This window comes from Orbicella faveolata, unplaced genomic scaffold (assembly GCF_042242905.1).
Source record: "Orbicella faveolata isolate gen_17 unplaced genomic scaffold, um_ofav_v1 contig_48, whole genome shotgun sequence".
In the NCBI taxonomy this organism is placed as follows: Eukaryota; Metazoa; Cnidaria; class Anthozoa; order Scleractinia; family Merulinidae; genus Orbicella; species Orbicella faveolata.
The window spans coordinates 15,328,446-15,343,814 of NW_028301578.1; the positions used below are offsets into that span (position 1 = coordinate 15,328,446).

The following is a 15,369-nucleotide window of genomic DNA, read 5'->3' on the forward strand; positions in this document are numbered from 1 at the left end:
AGAGTAGTTGTTAATCTAGAGCGCTGGAACGCGTGCTCTTATCGAGCCCGAGAACTAGTCGTTACTCGTTGGGGCCTCAAGGACATGTCAGAGAAGGGCCTGGTGTTCCTGATGCCTTCATATTGTCGTGAAGACAGAGTTACAATGAAGAAATACCAAAGAGTCGACAAAGTGTCATTCAACTATGTATATTCAGAAAATAAGTGTTTTACAAGGCGGCCATGAAAGCATACAGAGAACCATGTGTTTCTCGCGTGTGTTACACGAACCATATCACGTAAACACAAACCGCTGACCGCAACTCGCTTGATTACAAATAACAATAAAATAGCGTAAGAAAATGTACTTAGAATGTTCACTTATTATAGTCTCTAAGTCTCTACGACATCCTCCGGGGGGGGGGGGGGGCGAGGAGGCTGTTCGTCCAATCTGCGATTCTCATTATAGCTTCAGCAGCTGCAGCTTGTCTAGGTCTGGATGATGTGACTGTAGTAGATTGTTGTTCAGGACAGTCAGGCGATGCAGGTCTAGAGGCAGCGGTACTTGCAGTTATTTCAAGTGGATACAGTTTATTGACTGGTCTGTTGTATGTGCGCTGCCCGAACAAGGCCATCACCTCCTCTAATCACTTCCTCTACGACTGCTAGTTTCCAGGACGATCTGGGACCCTCGTTATGGACCAACACTACGTCTCCTTTCTTGATCGATTGCTCATTGGTCCCGGTGGTTCTGTGGAATTCGCGAAGAGAAGTCAGGTATTCGTGTCTCCATCTGTTCCAGAAACGTTCGAGGATCTGAGCTTGTGCTGCTACACGTTGCCTCATGTCAGAGGTACTTCCATAGTCGGGATCAAATGGATCATCATCGGCAATGGGGTAAGGCAGTGAAGTGATTCTTCTTCCATTTAAGAGATGAGAAGGTGTTAGGGGCTCTTCATCTGCACAATCACTTGATACATAGGTGATAGGGCGATCATTAAGAATGGCCTCTACTTCGACGGCGAGCGTTTGGAGTTCTGTCAGGGTGATAGATGTTCTGCCAAGTGTCTTCTTAATAGCTCTCTTCGTCAGTCCAATAAGTCGCTCCCAGAAGCCTCCGTACCAGGGCGCTCGTTTAGGGATAAACTTCCACTCAACACCTTGTCGGCTGAGCTGTTCCTTTAGGGAGGGAGACTGGAATAGATCATTGAGTGTTTCTGCAGATGCAAGGTACGTGGAAGCATTATCTGATATCATGTGCTGTGGTAGAGATCTGCGACTTGAGAATCGCCGGAAGGCTTGAAGAAAACTTTTCTCTGAGAGGTCACTGACGACTTCCAGATGTACTGCTCTCGTTACAACGCATGTGAACAGACAAATGTAGCTCTTGGTAATGCCACTCTCTGATCGCACATAAAGGGGTCCAGTGAAGTCCACTCCAGTCACTGAAAATGGTGTTGCTTGGTGGACTCTCAGTTTAGGTAAGGGTGCAGGATCTGGAGCTCTGTAGGCTGTCCCTTCTAGCTTTCGGCATGTCACACAGTGCTTGAGTTGTTTCCTAACGTGTTGACGTATGGACGTAAACCAAAATGTTTGACGAAGTGCAGTTACTGTGGCATTGACTCCAGAATGTAGTTGCTTGACATGAGCATCATGGATGATTAACTTTGTGAGCGGATGGCTTGGAGGAAGGAGGAGGGGAAATTTTGCTGAGTCATCCAGTGGAGCATTGTGAATCCTCCCCCCGCAGCGAAGAAAGCCATCGGCATCAAGGAAGAGACGAAGCTGCCGTACAAGGGGGAGGCGAGTTCGAGAGCGACAAGTCAGGTTAGCTATTTCATCAGGGTAGGTCAGTGCTTGACAGGTCTTGATCCATTTATGAAGAGCGAGGTGTCGTTCTGTGGCGGACAGAGGTCCCACATGCTCTGGTTAAAGTTTGCGCATTCGTCTGAGAGGGCGTAGGACATAGGCTGTCACACCCACCAGTTTAGGCAGCGTACTGTATTTAGAGGCATCAATGACACGGTGTATTCCAGTCTTCTCTTCTGGAGGTTGTGCTGGAACAGAGTCACTAGTGGGCGTTTCTTCCTCAAGTGGCTGCGAGAGATTCAGGTGAAGGACTTGTGAGGGTTTCCAGTGTGGCCATTGGGACTCAGACAGAAGCCACTGTGGACCATATTTCCACAAAGGGGAGCTCTGAAGTTGTTGTGCATTGATTCCGCGCGTGAGTAAATCAGCAGGATTGTCCGCTGTTGGGCAGTGGTTCCAGTGTGGCATGGGAAATGTCGCTTTGATTTCCTTCACGCGGTTGGCTACAAACTGCTTTAACGGTTTACAGCTTGACAGCCAATGGAGAACTATTTCACTATCAGACCACAGCTTGACCATCAGGTTAGGGTATCTGGACTTGAACGTCTGAGAAATGAAACTTGCCAATCTTGCGCCGGTTAGTGCAGCCATGAGCTCTGACTGTGGTAGGGTCAACTTCTTTAAAGGGGCGACTCTCGATTTAGCCATGACTAGGGAGCACTGATCGCCACTGGTGATATAGGAGACAGCTCCATAGGTCTTAGGACTGGCATCCGCAAATACGTGCAGGTAGGGTACAGTGGGCTGTGCTTCAGAGTTTGGGAAGAAGCGTCTAGGGAAGGTGATAGTAGCTGCTTCCCTTATGTTGGCAGCAATCTCATGCCATCGGCTGCTCAGCTCAGGTGAAAGTGGCTCATCCCACTCCAGCTGTTGTTGCCACAATTCTTGGATCAGCAATTTGGCCCTTATGGTTACTGGAGACAAGAGCCCTAGAGGATCGTAGACCTTGGATGAGACTTGTAATACACTACGTTTGGTAACCAACTGCTGTTTGGGCTTGTCTTTGCTTGAAGTCAGAGTAAGGGTATCTGTAGAAGGGTCCCATTTCAAGCCAAGAATGTTCACAATGTCATTTGTATCAGCGGTACCATCCTTTGCAGCTTGTACTCTGAGTGATGAGCTATTTGAGGACCAGGAGCGCAGGTTGAAGTGGGCGTCACTCATGATGGACCGTGCCTCCTTATAGTAGTCAACAGCTTCTAGTTCTTGATCGCAGCCTGAGATGACATTGTCAACATAGATATTCTCCTTCATATCTTCAGCCACAGGTGTGTTGTAGTTGTCCAGGTGGTGGTGGAGTGTTGCATTCAACATGAATGGGGAGCTGGTAGAGCCAAACAGAACAGTCTTGAAGCGGTAGATTTGAAACTTGCTTTCCGGATCCTCAGGGTTAGATAACCAGAAAAATCTGGTAAAGTCTCTATCACTTTCATTCAGGCCAACATGGAGGAATGCCTTTTCGATGTCTGTTGACAAGCCCATAAGTGAAGGTACGGAATCGCAGAAGAATCGAACACATGCTGTTAAGGAATGGGGGGCCAACAAGAAGGCAATCATTCAGGCTAGGGGCGTCAGGTGAAGAGTGGAAGCTGCAGTCATAAACAATTCTGATTGGTGTTGTAGCTGAGTCTTTCTTTATTGGGTGGTGAGGGATATAGTGCTCATTGTCTGTAGGCTTGGCATCATCAACTCTCTCAATGAATCCACGTGCTTCTTGCTCAGTTATGATGTTCCCATAAGTAGTCAAGAGTTGAGGTGTGGCAGCAAGACGACGAACCATAGAACGGGTGCGCCTTTCACACTTGATGTAATTTGTTGGAAGTATTGGGGAGTCCTCCTTCCAGGAGAATTTTGCATTGAAACTGCCATCTTGATTTCTTGTGATTGAGGTATTGATGTAGTTTTCCAGGAAAACTTCATGATCATTCTCCTCTGATTGTGGAGAGATGCCCATAGCTCCTAGAGACCAAAATTTTTCTAGGTCAAGTTCATCCTCTTTTGTAGATGACATGGTTTGCAGTAAGTTCACAACGGTAGTTGAAGGGAGACTCAAGGATGCTTGTAATGGTCCTGAAAGGAGATAACCAATTTTTGACGCAACCGCTGTTGGTCCATGTCCACGGATAACATGATCTTCAATCAAATCCCAGTAGTGATCCGCACCAATAAGGAGTGAAACTTCAAAGCTCTCATCAGATGTAATTGGGTGTGCAAGTTTTAGTCCTCTAAGGTGAGGGAGGTCTCCCATACCTTGGTGCATATGGGTTTGAAGGGGTGTAGCTATCTTCTCTACCACTAAAACATGGAGCGGAATTTTTTCACCAGAAGTTGTCAGAACATTTACGGTAGCCAGAGGAAGGTGTCTAACAGCTGATGTTTGTCCTCCAAAGGCTGATAGATGAATATCTTCCTTTAATGAGGTTTCTTGTCCCAGTTGGTTAGCTAGGGTGTGAGTGATGAATGAACGTTGAGCCCCTTCATCAAAGAGAATGTTGGCTTCACAACAAATGTGATCTGTGCACACTGTAGCTATAGCTGTCTTGAGCAAGGAAGTCTGACCCAAGTGTGGCAAACTGGTTGGAGGTGTGAGTTGTATCGGTGCAAGAGTGGCATGCACATGAGCTGCTGGTGGTTGTTCACATTGATTTGTGGCTTGGGGTCTGGTATTAGGAGTACTAGGTGCTTGATGTTGATTAGTACCTCGGAAGTTGGTATTGGGTGTGAAAGGTGGTGGCCCTGTGCAGAGACTGGTGTGGTGCTTCCCTCGAGATTTATGGCATCGGTATCGTGATTGACAGGCAGTAGATTTGTGGCTTCCTAGGCAGTTAAAGCAGAGTTTCTCTCCCTTGACGATAGCCCACCTTTCTTGACAGTCAGTTACCACATTGCAGTTGTATGCTGGGTGAGGGCCCTTACAATATGTACATTTCCCCTTTGTTCCTGGTGGTCTAAATCGTGGAGGGTCTGGTAGCTTTCTGTCAGTTTGAGTGAGAAATGAGTTGGTGACTGCAGGGGGAACTCCTGTACGAGCACCCCTTGGAGAATTTGTGTGGACGCCTATTTCCAGGATTCGAATTTCTTTGAGGATGGATTCCCTTAACTGTTGGAACTTCCATTCAGGACCATCGTGGTCGCGAGCCAAATTTGTTCGCATATCAGAGGGTAACTTTCCCAGAACAATTGGAACGAGGAGATCCCCAGAAGTCTCATGAGACCGTCCGAGAGATTCTAATCCTCTTACATGATTTTCCATGGTGTCATAGAATAGTTGCAAGCTTGAGAGTTCATAGACAGGGTTCGGGAGATCCAGAAGAGCTTGCATGTGCGCATTGATGATCTTGTTTGGTTGCCCAAAACGTTCCCTTAAGAGGTTTACGGCTTGCTCATAATTGCTATTTGTAAGGGGGAATCCAGCCACAGCTCTCGACGCATCATCCATTAGTTGAGCCTTAAGATAGGTGAATTTTTGTACCCCACCAAGGCCTGTGTTAGAGTGGACTGCTGCTTCGAAAGAATCCCAGAATGTGAACGAATGTAGTGGGTTTCCAGAAAAGGTTGGTAAGTTTAACTTTGGAAGACGACTACTGTGGTTGTGAGGGTTAGGAGTTTGATTACTTGACGAGTGAGGTGAAGGATTCGAAGTATTCCCAGGTGGATTTTGTTGCGGTGATTGCATATTCAGGGAACGTGAATAACTTGGGAAGAGGCTTGTTGAGTTCCGTTGGAGGCACCTTGAGGTACGGGTGGAGGTTCTGATTGCCCATTCACTGGTGAGGGTAAAGTTTCTAAAGTTTCTAGCGGGGGTTGATCATGACTTCCTGAGGCAACTTCTACTGATGCATTCCCATGAGGTAACGATAGTGATTGTCCCACAGTATCGGAGGAAACAGTGTTTAGGGTTTTCTTAGAAGATAACACATTAAGGAAGTTACTTATCTGTGAGGATGTTTCGTCGATTTCATCCTGAATAACTTCAGTCTCGAAGATGTCTTTCTCTATTTCGTCTGGTTCTTCGAGTAGAGTGGCGATCTTTTCGTCCAAAGCCTTAATTTTCTCCTTCTTTCGTGCCAGCTGTTCCACAATGTTGTTCAGAGATACAATGTCTTCTTCTGTTGGCGTTTCCTTAGCCATGAGAGTGGGAGCCTTCTGAAGAATTTGTGTTATAGATGAGCTCTGTAGCCCGCTCGTGAAGCTCTGTGTTTGGGTAGATTGTCCGTCATTCTTGGCCTGAAATCCTGGTCCCGGCACCAAAATTATGTCGTGAAGACAGAGTTACAATGAAGAAATACCAAAGAGTCGACAAAGTGTCATTCAACTATGTATATTCAGAAAATAAGTGTTTTACAAGGCGGCCAGGAAAGCATACAGAGAACCATGTGTTTCTCGCGTGTGTTACACGAACCATATCACGTAAACACAAACCGCTGACCGCAACTCGCTTGATTACAAATAACAATAAAATAGCGTAAGAAAATGTACTTAGAATGTTCACTTATTATAGTCTCTAAGTCTCTACGACACATATTCCATAGTTTCCATTATCTTTATATTCCATTATCTTCATAGTGCGTGCGTGCGTGCCTGCGGCTTGGGTTGGGGCTCGCCACAGGATGTGGCTTGTGGCTGTTTTTCGCCCCAAATTTATTCACTGAATCAAATATGGCGATGTTTAATTGATTAATATGACACCTTAGCATTTGAATGGTTTGAAATAAACGCCACGTGAGTGGCCAAATTAATCCAAACAAGTGTTTCAGTGATTCAGTGGTTTCTGGCCGCATGCACGACCGCGATTATAACCATTTCATTATAGTCTTTTGTGCGCTGGGTTTATAAATAGGCGTCGCTCTCGGCATAAATGGCCCATTATTGACTTAGCGCGATAATGGGTTTTATGCTGAGGCGTGGCCTTATCTTATCTTACGGTACAAGCTGCAGAGGTAGATAGCCGTTAATGGGCTAGACACCACACGCAGAGCAAGCTTTAAATTCGTGTGCTCTGCTAACCCTCTCCCCTTTTTCTGCCAGCGCCGATCGCGATAGCTGTTTAGCCTTAGAAGCGTACTTTACTTTCTTTCGTCGGCCCTCCACCATCCCCTGAGCTCCTCCTCTGCTCTTGCTACCTCTTACTGGGCTGGCTGTTTTTCGCCCCAAATTTATTCACTGAATCAAATATGGCGATGTTTAATTGATTAATTTGACACCTTAGCATTTAAATGGTTTGAAATAAACGCCACGTGAGTGGCCAAATTAATCCAAACAAGTGTTTCAGTGATTCAGTGGTTTCTGGCCGCATGCACGACCGCGATTATAACCATTTCATTATAGTCTTTTGTGCGCTGGGTTTATAAATAGGCGTCGCTCTCGGCATAAAAACAATTTGTCGCGACCCACGCCTTTTTCCTTGTTTTCCTGTGAAGGGACCGCATGAACAAGGGTCACAAATTTATACTCTTAGGTGAAAATGCTGCGCTTTGTAACCGATAGGTCGGCGTTCAGACAAACACATATTATGTGATTCTTTCAATATACAGAACAGCAAAAATTACCCCATGTTCTCAATATATGAAGACTACTTTCATATGCAAAATAACATTAACATATATAGACGCTCTTTCTCGCCGATGTTCAGCGGCGAGGTAATTCTGTCTGTATAATAAAGGAACCAAAATCTCGCCGATGTTCAGCGGCGAGGTAACTCTGTCTGTATAATAAAGGAACCAAAATCTCGCCGATGATCAGCGGCGAGATAATTCTGTCTGTATAATTAAGGAACCAAAATCTCGCCGATGTTCAGCGGCGAGGTAATTCTGTCTGTATAATTAAGGAACCAAAATCTCGCCGATGTTCAGCGGCGAGGTAGTTCTGTCTGTATAATTAAGGAACCAAAATCTCGCCGATGTTCAGCGGCGAGGTAGTTCTGTCTGTATAATAAAGGAACCAAAACCTCGCCGATGTTCAGCGGCGAGGTAATTCTGTCTGTATAATATTTTTTTAAACAATTTTTTTTAAATTTTTTTAAAATTTTTTTAAACAATTTTATTAAAATAATACTAGTGAGCAGCACTTCAGCAACAGATCTTGTCAACTTGCTTTATTTTCTCCGACCGGTTTCGTCTGATCATACAGACTTCATCAGGGAGTTTGAACAAGATACATAAAGGAACTTATTTTATACCTATTCTTTAGAGTACAAATCACGTTCCGACTAGGGTGTGAACAGCAAAAAACACCTACAAAATTGCGTGCAGGATATGACTAAAATCCTGCGAATGTGCAATGTTTAATTTTGGGGCTCACGGATCTAACGTTAAATCCGTGGCCCCAAAATTAAACATTGCACATTCGCAGGATTTTAGTCATATCCTGCACGCAATTTTGTAGGTGTTTTTTGCTGTTCACACCCTAGTCGGAACGTGATTTGTACTCTAAAGAATAGGTATAAAATAAGTTCCTTTATGTATCTTGTTCAAACTCCCTGATGAAGTCTGTATGATCAGACGAAACCGGTCGGAGAAAATAAAGCAAGTTGACAAGATCTGTTGCTGAAGTGCTGCTCACTAGTATTATTTTTAAAAAAATATTTTAAAAAAATTTAAAAAAATTATGATACAGACAGAATTACCTCGCCGATGATCATCGGCGAGATTTTGGTTCCTTATTATACAGACAGAATTACCTCGCCGCTGATCATCGGCGAGATTTTCGCTCGGTATATAAGAGAAATTGAATTATCACATATTCCAACATTTACATAAAATAGTTTCAATATATATATATTTAAACATTCACATAATATGTGAATATATGTAAACCCCCGATAGGTGAGACTTCAGTCCCGCAAAATCTAATGATAGTCGAAAAATTTAGAGAAATGGGCTGAAGTTTTAATGAATAGCAGCTGAGAATCGACGAACATTTAACTGATAAGACCGAGATCAATAGACATGTGGATTTAATGAGGAAGGTGAAAACAACCGTTTAATTGAAAATGAAAGGAAATTTACTCGTCTTGATTACAAACGTCTATCCGACCAAGCGTCGAACGTTTTTACAAGTTTAGTTTACGTTCGACAACCTTCAGTGGTCGAGGTTCTGAATTTTACCCGGTTGCTAACGGCAAATTTACAGTTTCTATCCTGGTTATAATTACAGCAGGAGAAATTTATTTAATGGATGCGGACCCATCCTAGCTCATTATTTCTTACCTGCATTTCGCTTACACCGAGAGCGTCATTCGCAAAAGTCTGCAACTCCTGTCCTAAACGAGTTGGATCTAGAAGACGTGAGTCACATTGTGATGAAAACATCAAGAATACGACAAGCAACAACGCGATGTAAGTAGAATAAGGACTGTTAAACGGACAGATTGCAGCCATGATTCCTTCGTGTCCTTGTTCAAATATTAAAACAAGAAGATCTGTTAGATCTTATAACCGCGCTTTAAAAATTTAACGGTTCGCTTAGCACTACCGTCGGTACGCAGTGCACCTTCCAAAGCAGTCATTGATTATTCTTTTCTTACTGTAGACATCACATCACTTGATCAACACAAACTGTATTATTGCACCATCAGTGGTAGCCGTTGACAAATCTCCGATGACGTAATGGTCTTAATCTAGAACTTTCTTCGGGATATGTATGGGCATGAACAATATGAACGACACAATAATAACACCATTAACAACAGCTTTCTTTCTTTAAAGTCATGATTATATTTAGTTGGTGTTTTCCACGAGTAAAGGGCTAGCAAAGTAGTCACACAAGTCATATAAAAAAAACCCTATCCCGACCGATGTATCGATTTTGGTCACTCCAGTGACCACAGATTGAAAACGTGACAGAAAATTAGCGTTACTTTTGATTCTCACCAAATTGTCATATCCCCCCCTTCGGGAGAATTTTGTTAACTTAGATAGATAGAAACTTTATTGAGTTATTTTTTTGTAAAAAAAATACCTCTTAGTCGGAGCGTCGGGTATGTTATGGACGGGTCAATGGGTGAGTGAGTGAGTGAGTGAGTGAGTGAGTGAGTGAGTGAGAGATGTATGTATGTCACACCAATCAGATTGGATCTACTATGAACAGCCAATCAAATTTCTTGTTGTGAAGGTAAATGGTATGTGAGAAACACAAGGTATGTATAAACACAAGGACTTTGGTAATTGAAAAATAAAGAGAGACGTGTATGTTGCCGGTTTGTGATTTTTAGTCCGGTTTGGAGGGCAGTGTGACAGTTACATACGTACATTGGGTTGTTTTAGAGTGCATAATTTTCAGTGTAATGGTGGCTAGTTATGAACGAGATGAGTCTTGAGTTTTGAAGCAGTTCATGAGTTAGTAGTAGGCAAATGGCACGAGATATTTGTATTTTTAATTACAGAGGGTAACTTGATACTTTTGTTTTTCACAAGGAGTTAATTCAATTAGAGGTCACGAATCGTCGGTTCTAGTTGTTAGGACATGTTTTAGAGGAGACGAGACTATTTAGATTTGAAGCAGTTCTAACGTTTACAATACTAAGTGCAGGTAACGTTTGTTCTGTTCTTATTGCATGCAAATATAACGAGATATTTTTATTTTTTAGTTACAAAGTGTAATTTGACACTCTTGTTTTTCACAAGGTAGTAAATTCAATTAGAGCTGACGAATTGTCACCACTTGTTCCCACGAGATGTTTGGTATTTTTAGTTACAAATGGTAACTCGACACTTTTGTTTTTCATATGGGAGTAAATTCAATTAGAGCTTACAAGTTATTGGCTATTGTTCCCAGGATGTTAAACAAAAAAGAAGCTTTCATTTTTAGAGTGTTTTTTACGTCTCTGCAGTAGCAGTTTAATAGTTTTATTTGATGACATTAATTTTAGTCCGATATTTTTAAAGGTAAAAAGTATGAAAACCGTTCAAATGTCCTTTGAAGACTGCGTGGCGTCAAGTTAAAGTGCATTTAATTAAATCAGACTTTCAACGTGTCAGAGAGGTTTTTTTCTTTCTTTCTATTTTTGAGTTATTTTTTTGTAAAAAAAATACCTCTTAGTCGGCGCGTCGGGTATGTTATGGACGGGTCAATGGATGAGTGAGTGAGTGAGTGAGTGAGAGATGTATGTATGTCACACCAATCAGATTCGATCTACTATAAACAGCCAATCAAATTTCTTGTTGTAAAGATAAATGGTATGTGAGAAGATTTGATCCCGATAGAGTTCAGAACAGCCATATTTATTCTTCCATAAAAGAGGAGGAAATATTCATATATTGGGTTTATTTCGACATTTTCTGTGGGTTAGGCTGAGGATTTTAGTTATGAACGAGATGAGCCTTGAGGTTTGAAACAGTTCGTGAGTTAGTAGTATGCAAATGTACGGGATATTTTCATTTTTAGTTACAAAGGTAACTTGATACTTTTGTTTTTCACAATGAGTAAATTCAATTAGAGGTCACGAATCATCGCTTCTAGTTCTTAGGACATGTTTTAGAGGAGACGAGACTATTTAGATTTGAAAGAGTTCTAATGTTTACAATAGTAAGTGCGGGTAACGATTCTTTTGTTCTTGCTGCATGCAAATATAACGAGGTATTTTTATTTTTTAGTTACAAATTGTAATTTGACACTCTTGTTTTTCACAAGGGAGTAAATTCAATTAGAGCTGACAAGTTATCAGCTATTGTTTCCAGGATATTAAACAAAAAAGAAGCTTTCATTTCTGGACGGTTTTTACGTCTCTGCAGTAGCAGTTTAATAGTTTTATTCGATGACATTCATTTCGGTCCGATATTTTTAAAGGTAAAAGTAGGAAAACTGTTCAAATGTTCTTTGAAGACTGCGTGGCACTAAGTTAAAGTGCAATTTAATTAAATCAGACTTTCAACGTGCCAGGAGAGGTTTTTTTTTCTCTTTCTTTCTATTTTCGGTGAAGTTGTGTTGTGTTTTGTAAAAGGGTAAACTTATTACTCGTATAAAATGCGAAAAAGTCTCTTAATTAACTTGAGCATTTTTGAGCAAAAATTCCTCTTGGGGGTTGGAAGGGCTATGTGATCGGTAAGTGAGGGAGTTATGCATGTGCGCGTGTCACACCAATCACAGTGCGGATTGTATCAAAGAACGAATCAAATTGCCTGTTAGAAAATAACATGGTATCTAGATTAATCTGGAGACGTGTCAGATTACTGTAGTTTATTCAGTCAAACATTTTATGGATTACTATTTAGCTATCTTACCATGACCGATGTAGCATCGCATGTACATCATAAATTCCCAGTTTCTTTCTTGCTGTACATCGCAACCAAAACAACTTGTCAAATGAACCAAATCATTACTGTAAACAGCTCCATGAATGCTCCTATATCCGATACTTAACACAAAAAAATAACTCTTGCACGCCTTGCGTGCCTATGTTTAAGAATGTCATCAACCACCTAGCCGTCGACGGAATGTTTATTTGCTCAAAATTGGGGCAAAATCTTTCGGAGATGGAAATCAGGACATTTGTAAGGATACAGAAAGTAATTTGGGGCCGGTTGCTGGCTTCTAAGGCTGAATTTATCCAGAAGTCAGCTGTATTTTCGTTTTCGTGCCGAAAGCCGTGCGATGAAATGTTATCGGCTTGTTCTGCTGTCTTGTTCTGTTTTTCTCTTGGTCTTTGTTGTAGCCCGCCGAGGCCAGTCTTTCGTCTAAATGAGTTGAAAAAAGTTCGAAAAAGATGTTCCCATTCAAGTTTAAGCTCTCAGGCGATAATTCTGGAGTTTTTTGGCCGAAACGTTCGCCTTTGTTATGTTCGTGTTTTTCGGTTGCTATGGGCGACCGTGGCTTCCTTTGTTAGGTCAAGTCTGGGGAGTGAGGTCACAAAAAAATTCCGATTAATTCTGGTTTTGTTCGATTTCGCTCAAATTTTAACACGATAAGGCTGGATTGTTAACGAATAGATTTACCGCCTGCCGATGTGTGGTAGCTATTAACGCTGAAGTGTTATATCGCTTCGAAGTCAGGGTTTTGAAGAGATTTTTTTGCAACGTGTGGGTTGGGCGTGATTTTGTAATCGGAGTTTTTGTTGACCCCGAAGGAAAAAATATCCGGAAAAAGTTAATTTCATCGACGATTCAAAGGAATATAAATATGTATATGTTCCGAGCTAAACTTCTGGTGAAAAAATACAATTTTTGACGAACGCTGGGTTTTTAATTTTTTCCCGCGAAAGTCAGTATCGGAGATGAGATTTATTAATGTTTCAACAGCTTTTGGCGAGTACACATCACAGGTTGCGTGACTCAAAATTTGGCCGAGTGGAAGCTTGGGTCTGGTCGCAGACAAAACTGCGAAAAAAACAAGAAGATCTGTTAGATCTTATAACCGCGCTTTTAAAATTTAACTGTTCGCTTAGCACTACCGTCGGAACGCAGTGCACATTCCAAAGCAGTCATTGATGATTCTTTTCTTACTGTAGACATCACATCACTTGATCAACACAAACTGTATTATTGCACCATCAGTGGTAGCCGTTGACAAATCTCCGATGACTTAATGGTCTTAATCTAGAACTTTCTTCGGGATATGTATGGGCATGAACGATATCAACGACACAATAATAACACTATTAACAACAGCTTTCTTTCTTAAAAGTAATGATTAAATTTAATTGGTGTTTTCCACGAGTAAAGGGCTAGCAAAGTAGTCACACAAGTCATAAAAAAACCCTATCCCGACCGATGTATCGATTTTGGTCACTCCAGTGACCACAGATTGAAAACGTGACAGAAAATTGGCGTTACTTTTGATTCTCACCAAATTTGTCGTATCCCCCCCCTCGGGAGAATTTTGTTAAGTTAGCTAATTTAGTATGCAAGCCACCGTAATGGCGGTCGCCGCCGGCGAAATGTTTATTTGCTCAAAATTGGGGCAAAATCTTTCGGAGATGGAAATCAGGACATTTGTAAGGATACAGAAAGTAATTTGGGACCGGTTGCTGGCTTCTAAGGCTGAATTTATCCAGAAGTAAGCTGTATTTTCGTTTTCGTGTCGAAAGCCACGCGATGAAATATTATCGTCTTGTTCTGCTGTCTTGTTCTGTTTTTTCTCTTTGTCGTTTTTGAAGCCCGCCGAGGCCAGTCTTTCGTCTAAATCAGTTGAAAAAGGTTCGAAAAAGATGTTCCCATTCAAGTTTAAACTCTCAGGCGATAATTCTGGAGTTTTTTGGCCGAAACGTCGGCTTTGTTATGTTCGTGTCTTTCGGTTGCTATGGGCGACCGTTGCTTCCTTTGTTAGGACAAGTCTGGAGAGTGCGGTCACAGAAAAATTCTTATTAATTCTGGTTTTGTTCGATTTCGCTGAAATTTTAACACGATAAAGTTGGATTGTTAACGAATAGATTTACCGCCTGCCGATGTGTGGTAGCTATTAACGCTGAAGTGTTATATCGCTTCGAAGTCAGGGTTTTGAAGAGATTTTTTTGCAACATGTGGGTTCGGCGTGATTTTGTAATCTGAGGTTTCGGTTAACCCCGAAGGAAAAAATATCCGGAAAAGGTCATTTCATCGACGATTCAAACAAATATAAATATGTATATGTTCCGAGCTAAATTTCTGGTGAAAAAATATAATTTTTGACGAGCGCTGGGTTTTTAATTTATTCCCGCGAAAGATGAGATTTATTGTTTCAACAGCTTTTGGCGAGTAAACATCACAGGTTGCGTGACTCCAAATTTGGCCGAGTGGAAGCTTGGGTCTGCTCGCACCGAAGTCGAAAAAAAAAAAACCACGGGTAAACCATGAACCGCGCTCGGCCCATGGCCGCGCGGTTAATAAACCACGGGTAAACCATGAACCGCGCTCGGCCCATGGCCGCGCGGTTAATAAGACCCTGCAGAATCAATTAATACTCATTGCGTGACTGAAAAAAAACACACTGTTGACATGTACATTGTTCGGATGTATCCAATCACGAGCGAATTCTTAAAACAGGAAGAAGACTCATAACAAAGTAAATCTCTAGAGAGAGACAAAAACATGTGACGCTCTTAAGAGGGTCTGTATGGATGAATCAAAACAAAATGGTCAAAACAATAACTGAAAACTGACACATGCCCGAAAATTTAACTGACAGCTGACATTTGTAGTCAGATTCACTGACGACACACCAAAGGTTTTATCCCTTCATTGAAATATATATTTTTTATTTAACCTTAGTAGCTTGATATTCATGCTGTTTACTTTGTTTTTAGACCCAAACCATTACACTGAGTTCCTCATTAAGTCTGTAACGATACCGCGAAGAAGGAAGGACCCGGTTAGTAAAGAAAAAAGTCTTTTTCGTTTGTTTCCAGGATCATGTTTTGCCTTTTAGAACATTCTTGTCTCCATAGCCCTTTTCGCTCTTCTTAGCCGGCGGGGCCTTGGCACGAAAATCGAAAGGCTCTGGAGACATAAGATTTCCGAGTTCTAGATTCTAGGACTTCCGGTCTTCATGTATGCAGTCGTATTTTTTCTTTATACTGTATGGGATTGACAATGGCGGCCGTCGAGGCAGG

At 41.9% G+C, this 15,369-nt stretch overlaps 2 protein-coding genes across 2 annotated transcripts; both read right to left on the reverse strand.

The window, feature by feature from the left end:
* Positions 1 to 569: 569 nt before the first annotated feature.
* On the reverse strand, positions 570 to 3,161 carry LOC149096678 (uncharacterized). Its single transcript, XM_089280939.1, has 2 exons — positions 1,979 to 3,161; positions 570 to 1,876 (listed from the first exon to the last, which is right to left on the reverse strand). The coding sequence occupies exons 1-2, from the start codon at positions 3,159 to 3,161 to the stop codon at positions 570 to 572; spliced, it is 2,490 nt and encodes an 829-aa protein (XP_089137065.1).
* Positions 3,162 to 3,276: 115 nt separating this feature from the next.
* On the reverse strand, positions 3,277 to 5,523 carry LOC149096679 (uncharacterized). Its single transcript, XM_089281110.1, has one exon. The coding sequence runs from the start codon at positions 5,521 to 5,523 to the stop codon at positions 3,277 to 3,279; it is 2,247 nt and encodes a 748-aa protein (XP_089137236.1).
* Positions 5,524 to 15,369: the final 9,846 nt, after the last annotated feature.

What these genes read in the sequence shown, in the direction of transcription:
- LOC149096678 (XM_089280939.1), bottom strand. Translation starts at nt 3,161, where the DNA reads ATGTTGAATGCAACACTCCACCACCACCTGGACAACTACAACACACCT. An exon ending in CATTGATGCCTCTAAATACA is followed by an intron (nt 1,877 to 1,978) that starts GTACGCTGCCTA and finishes TGTCCGCCACAG; the next exon opens with AACGACACCTCGCTCTTCAT.
- LOC149096679 (XM_089281110.1), bottom strand. Translation starts at nt 5,523, where the DNA reads ATGCAATCACCGCAACAAAATCCACCTGGGAATACTTCGAATCCTTCA.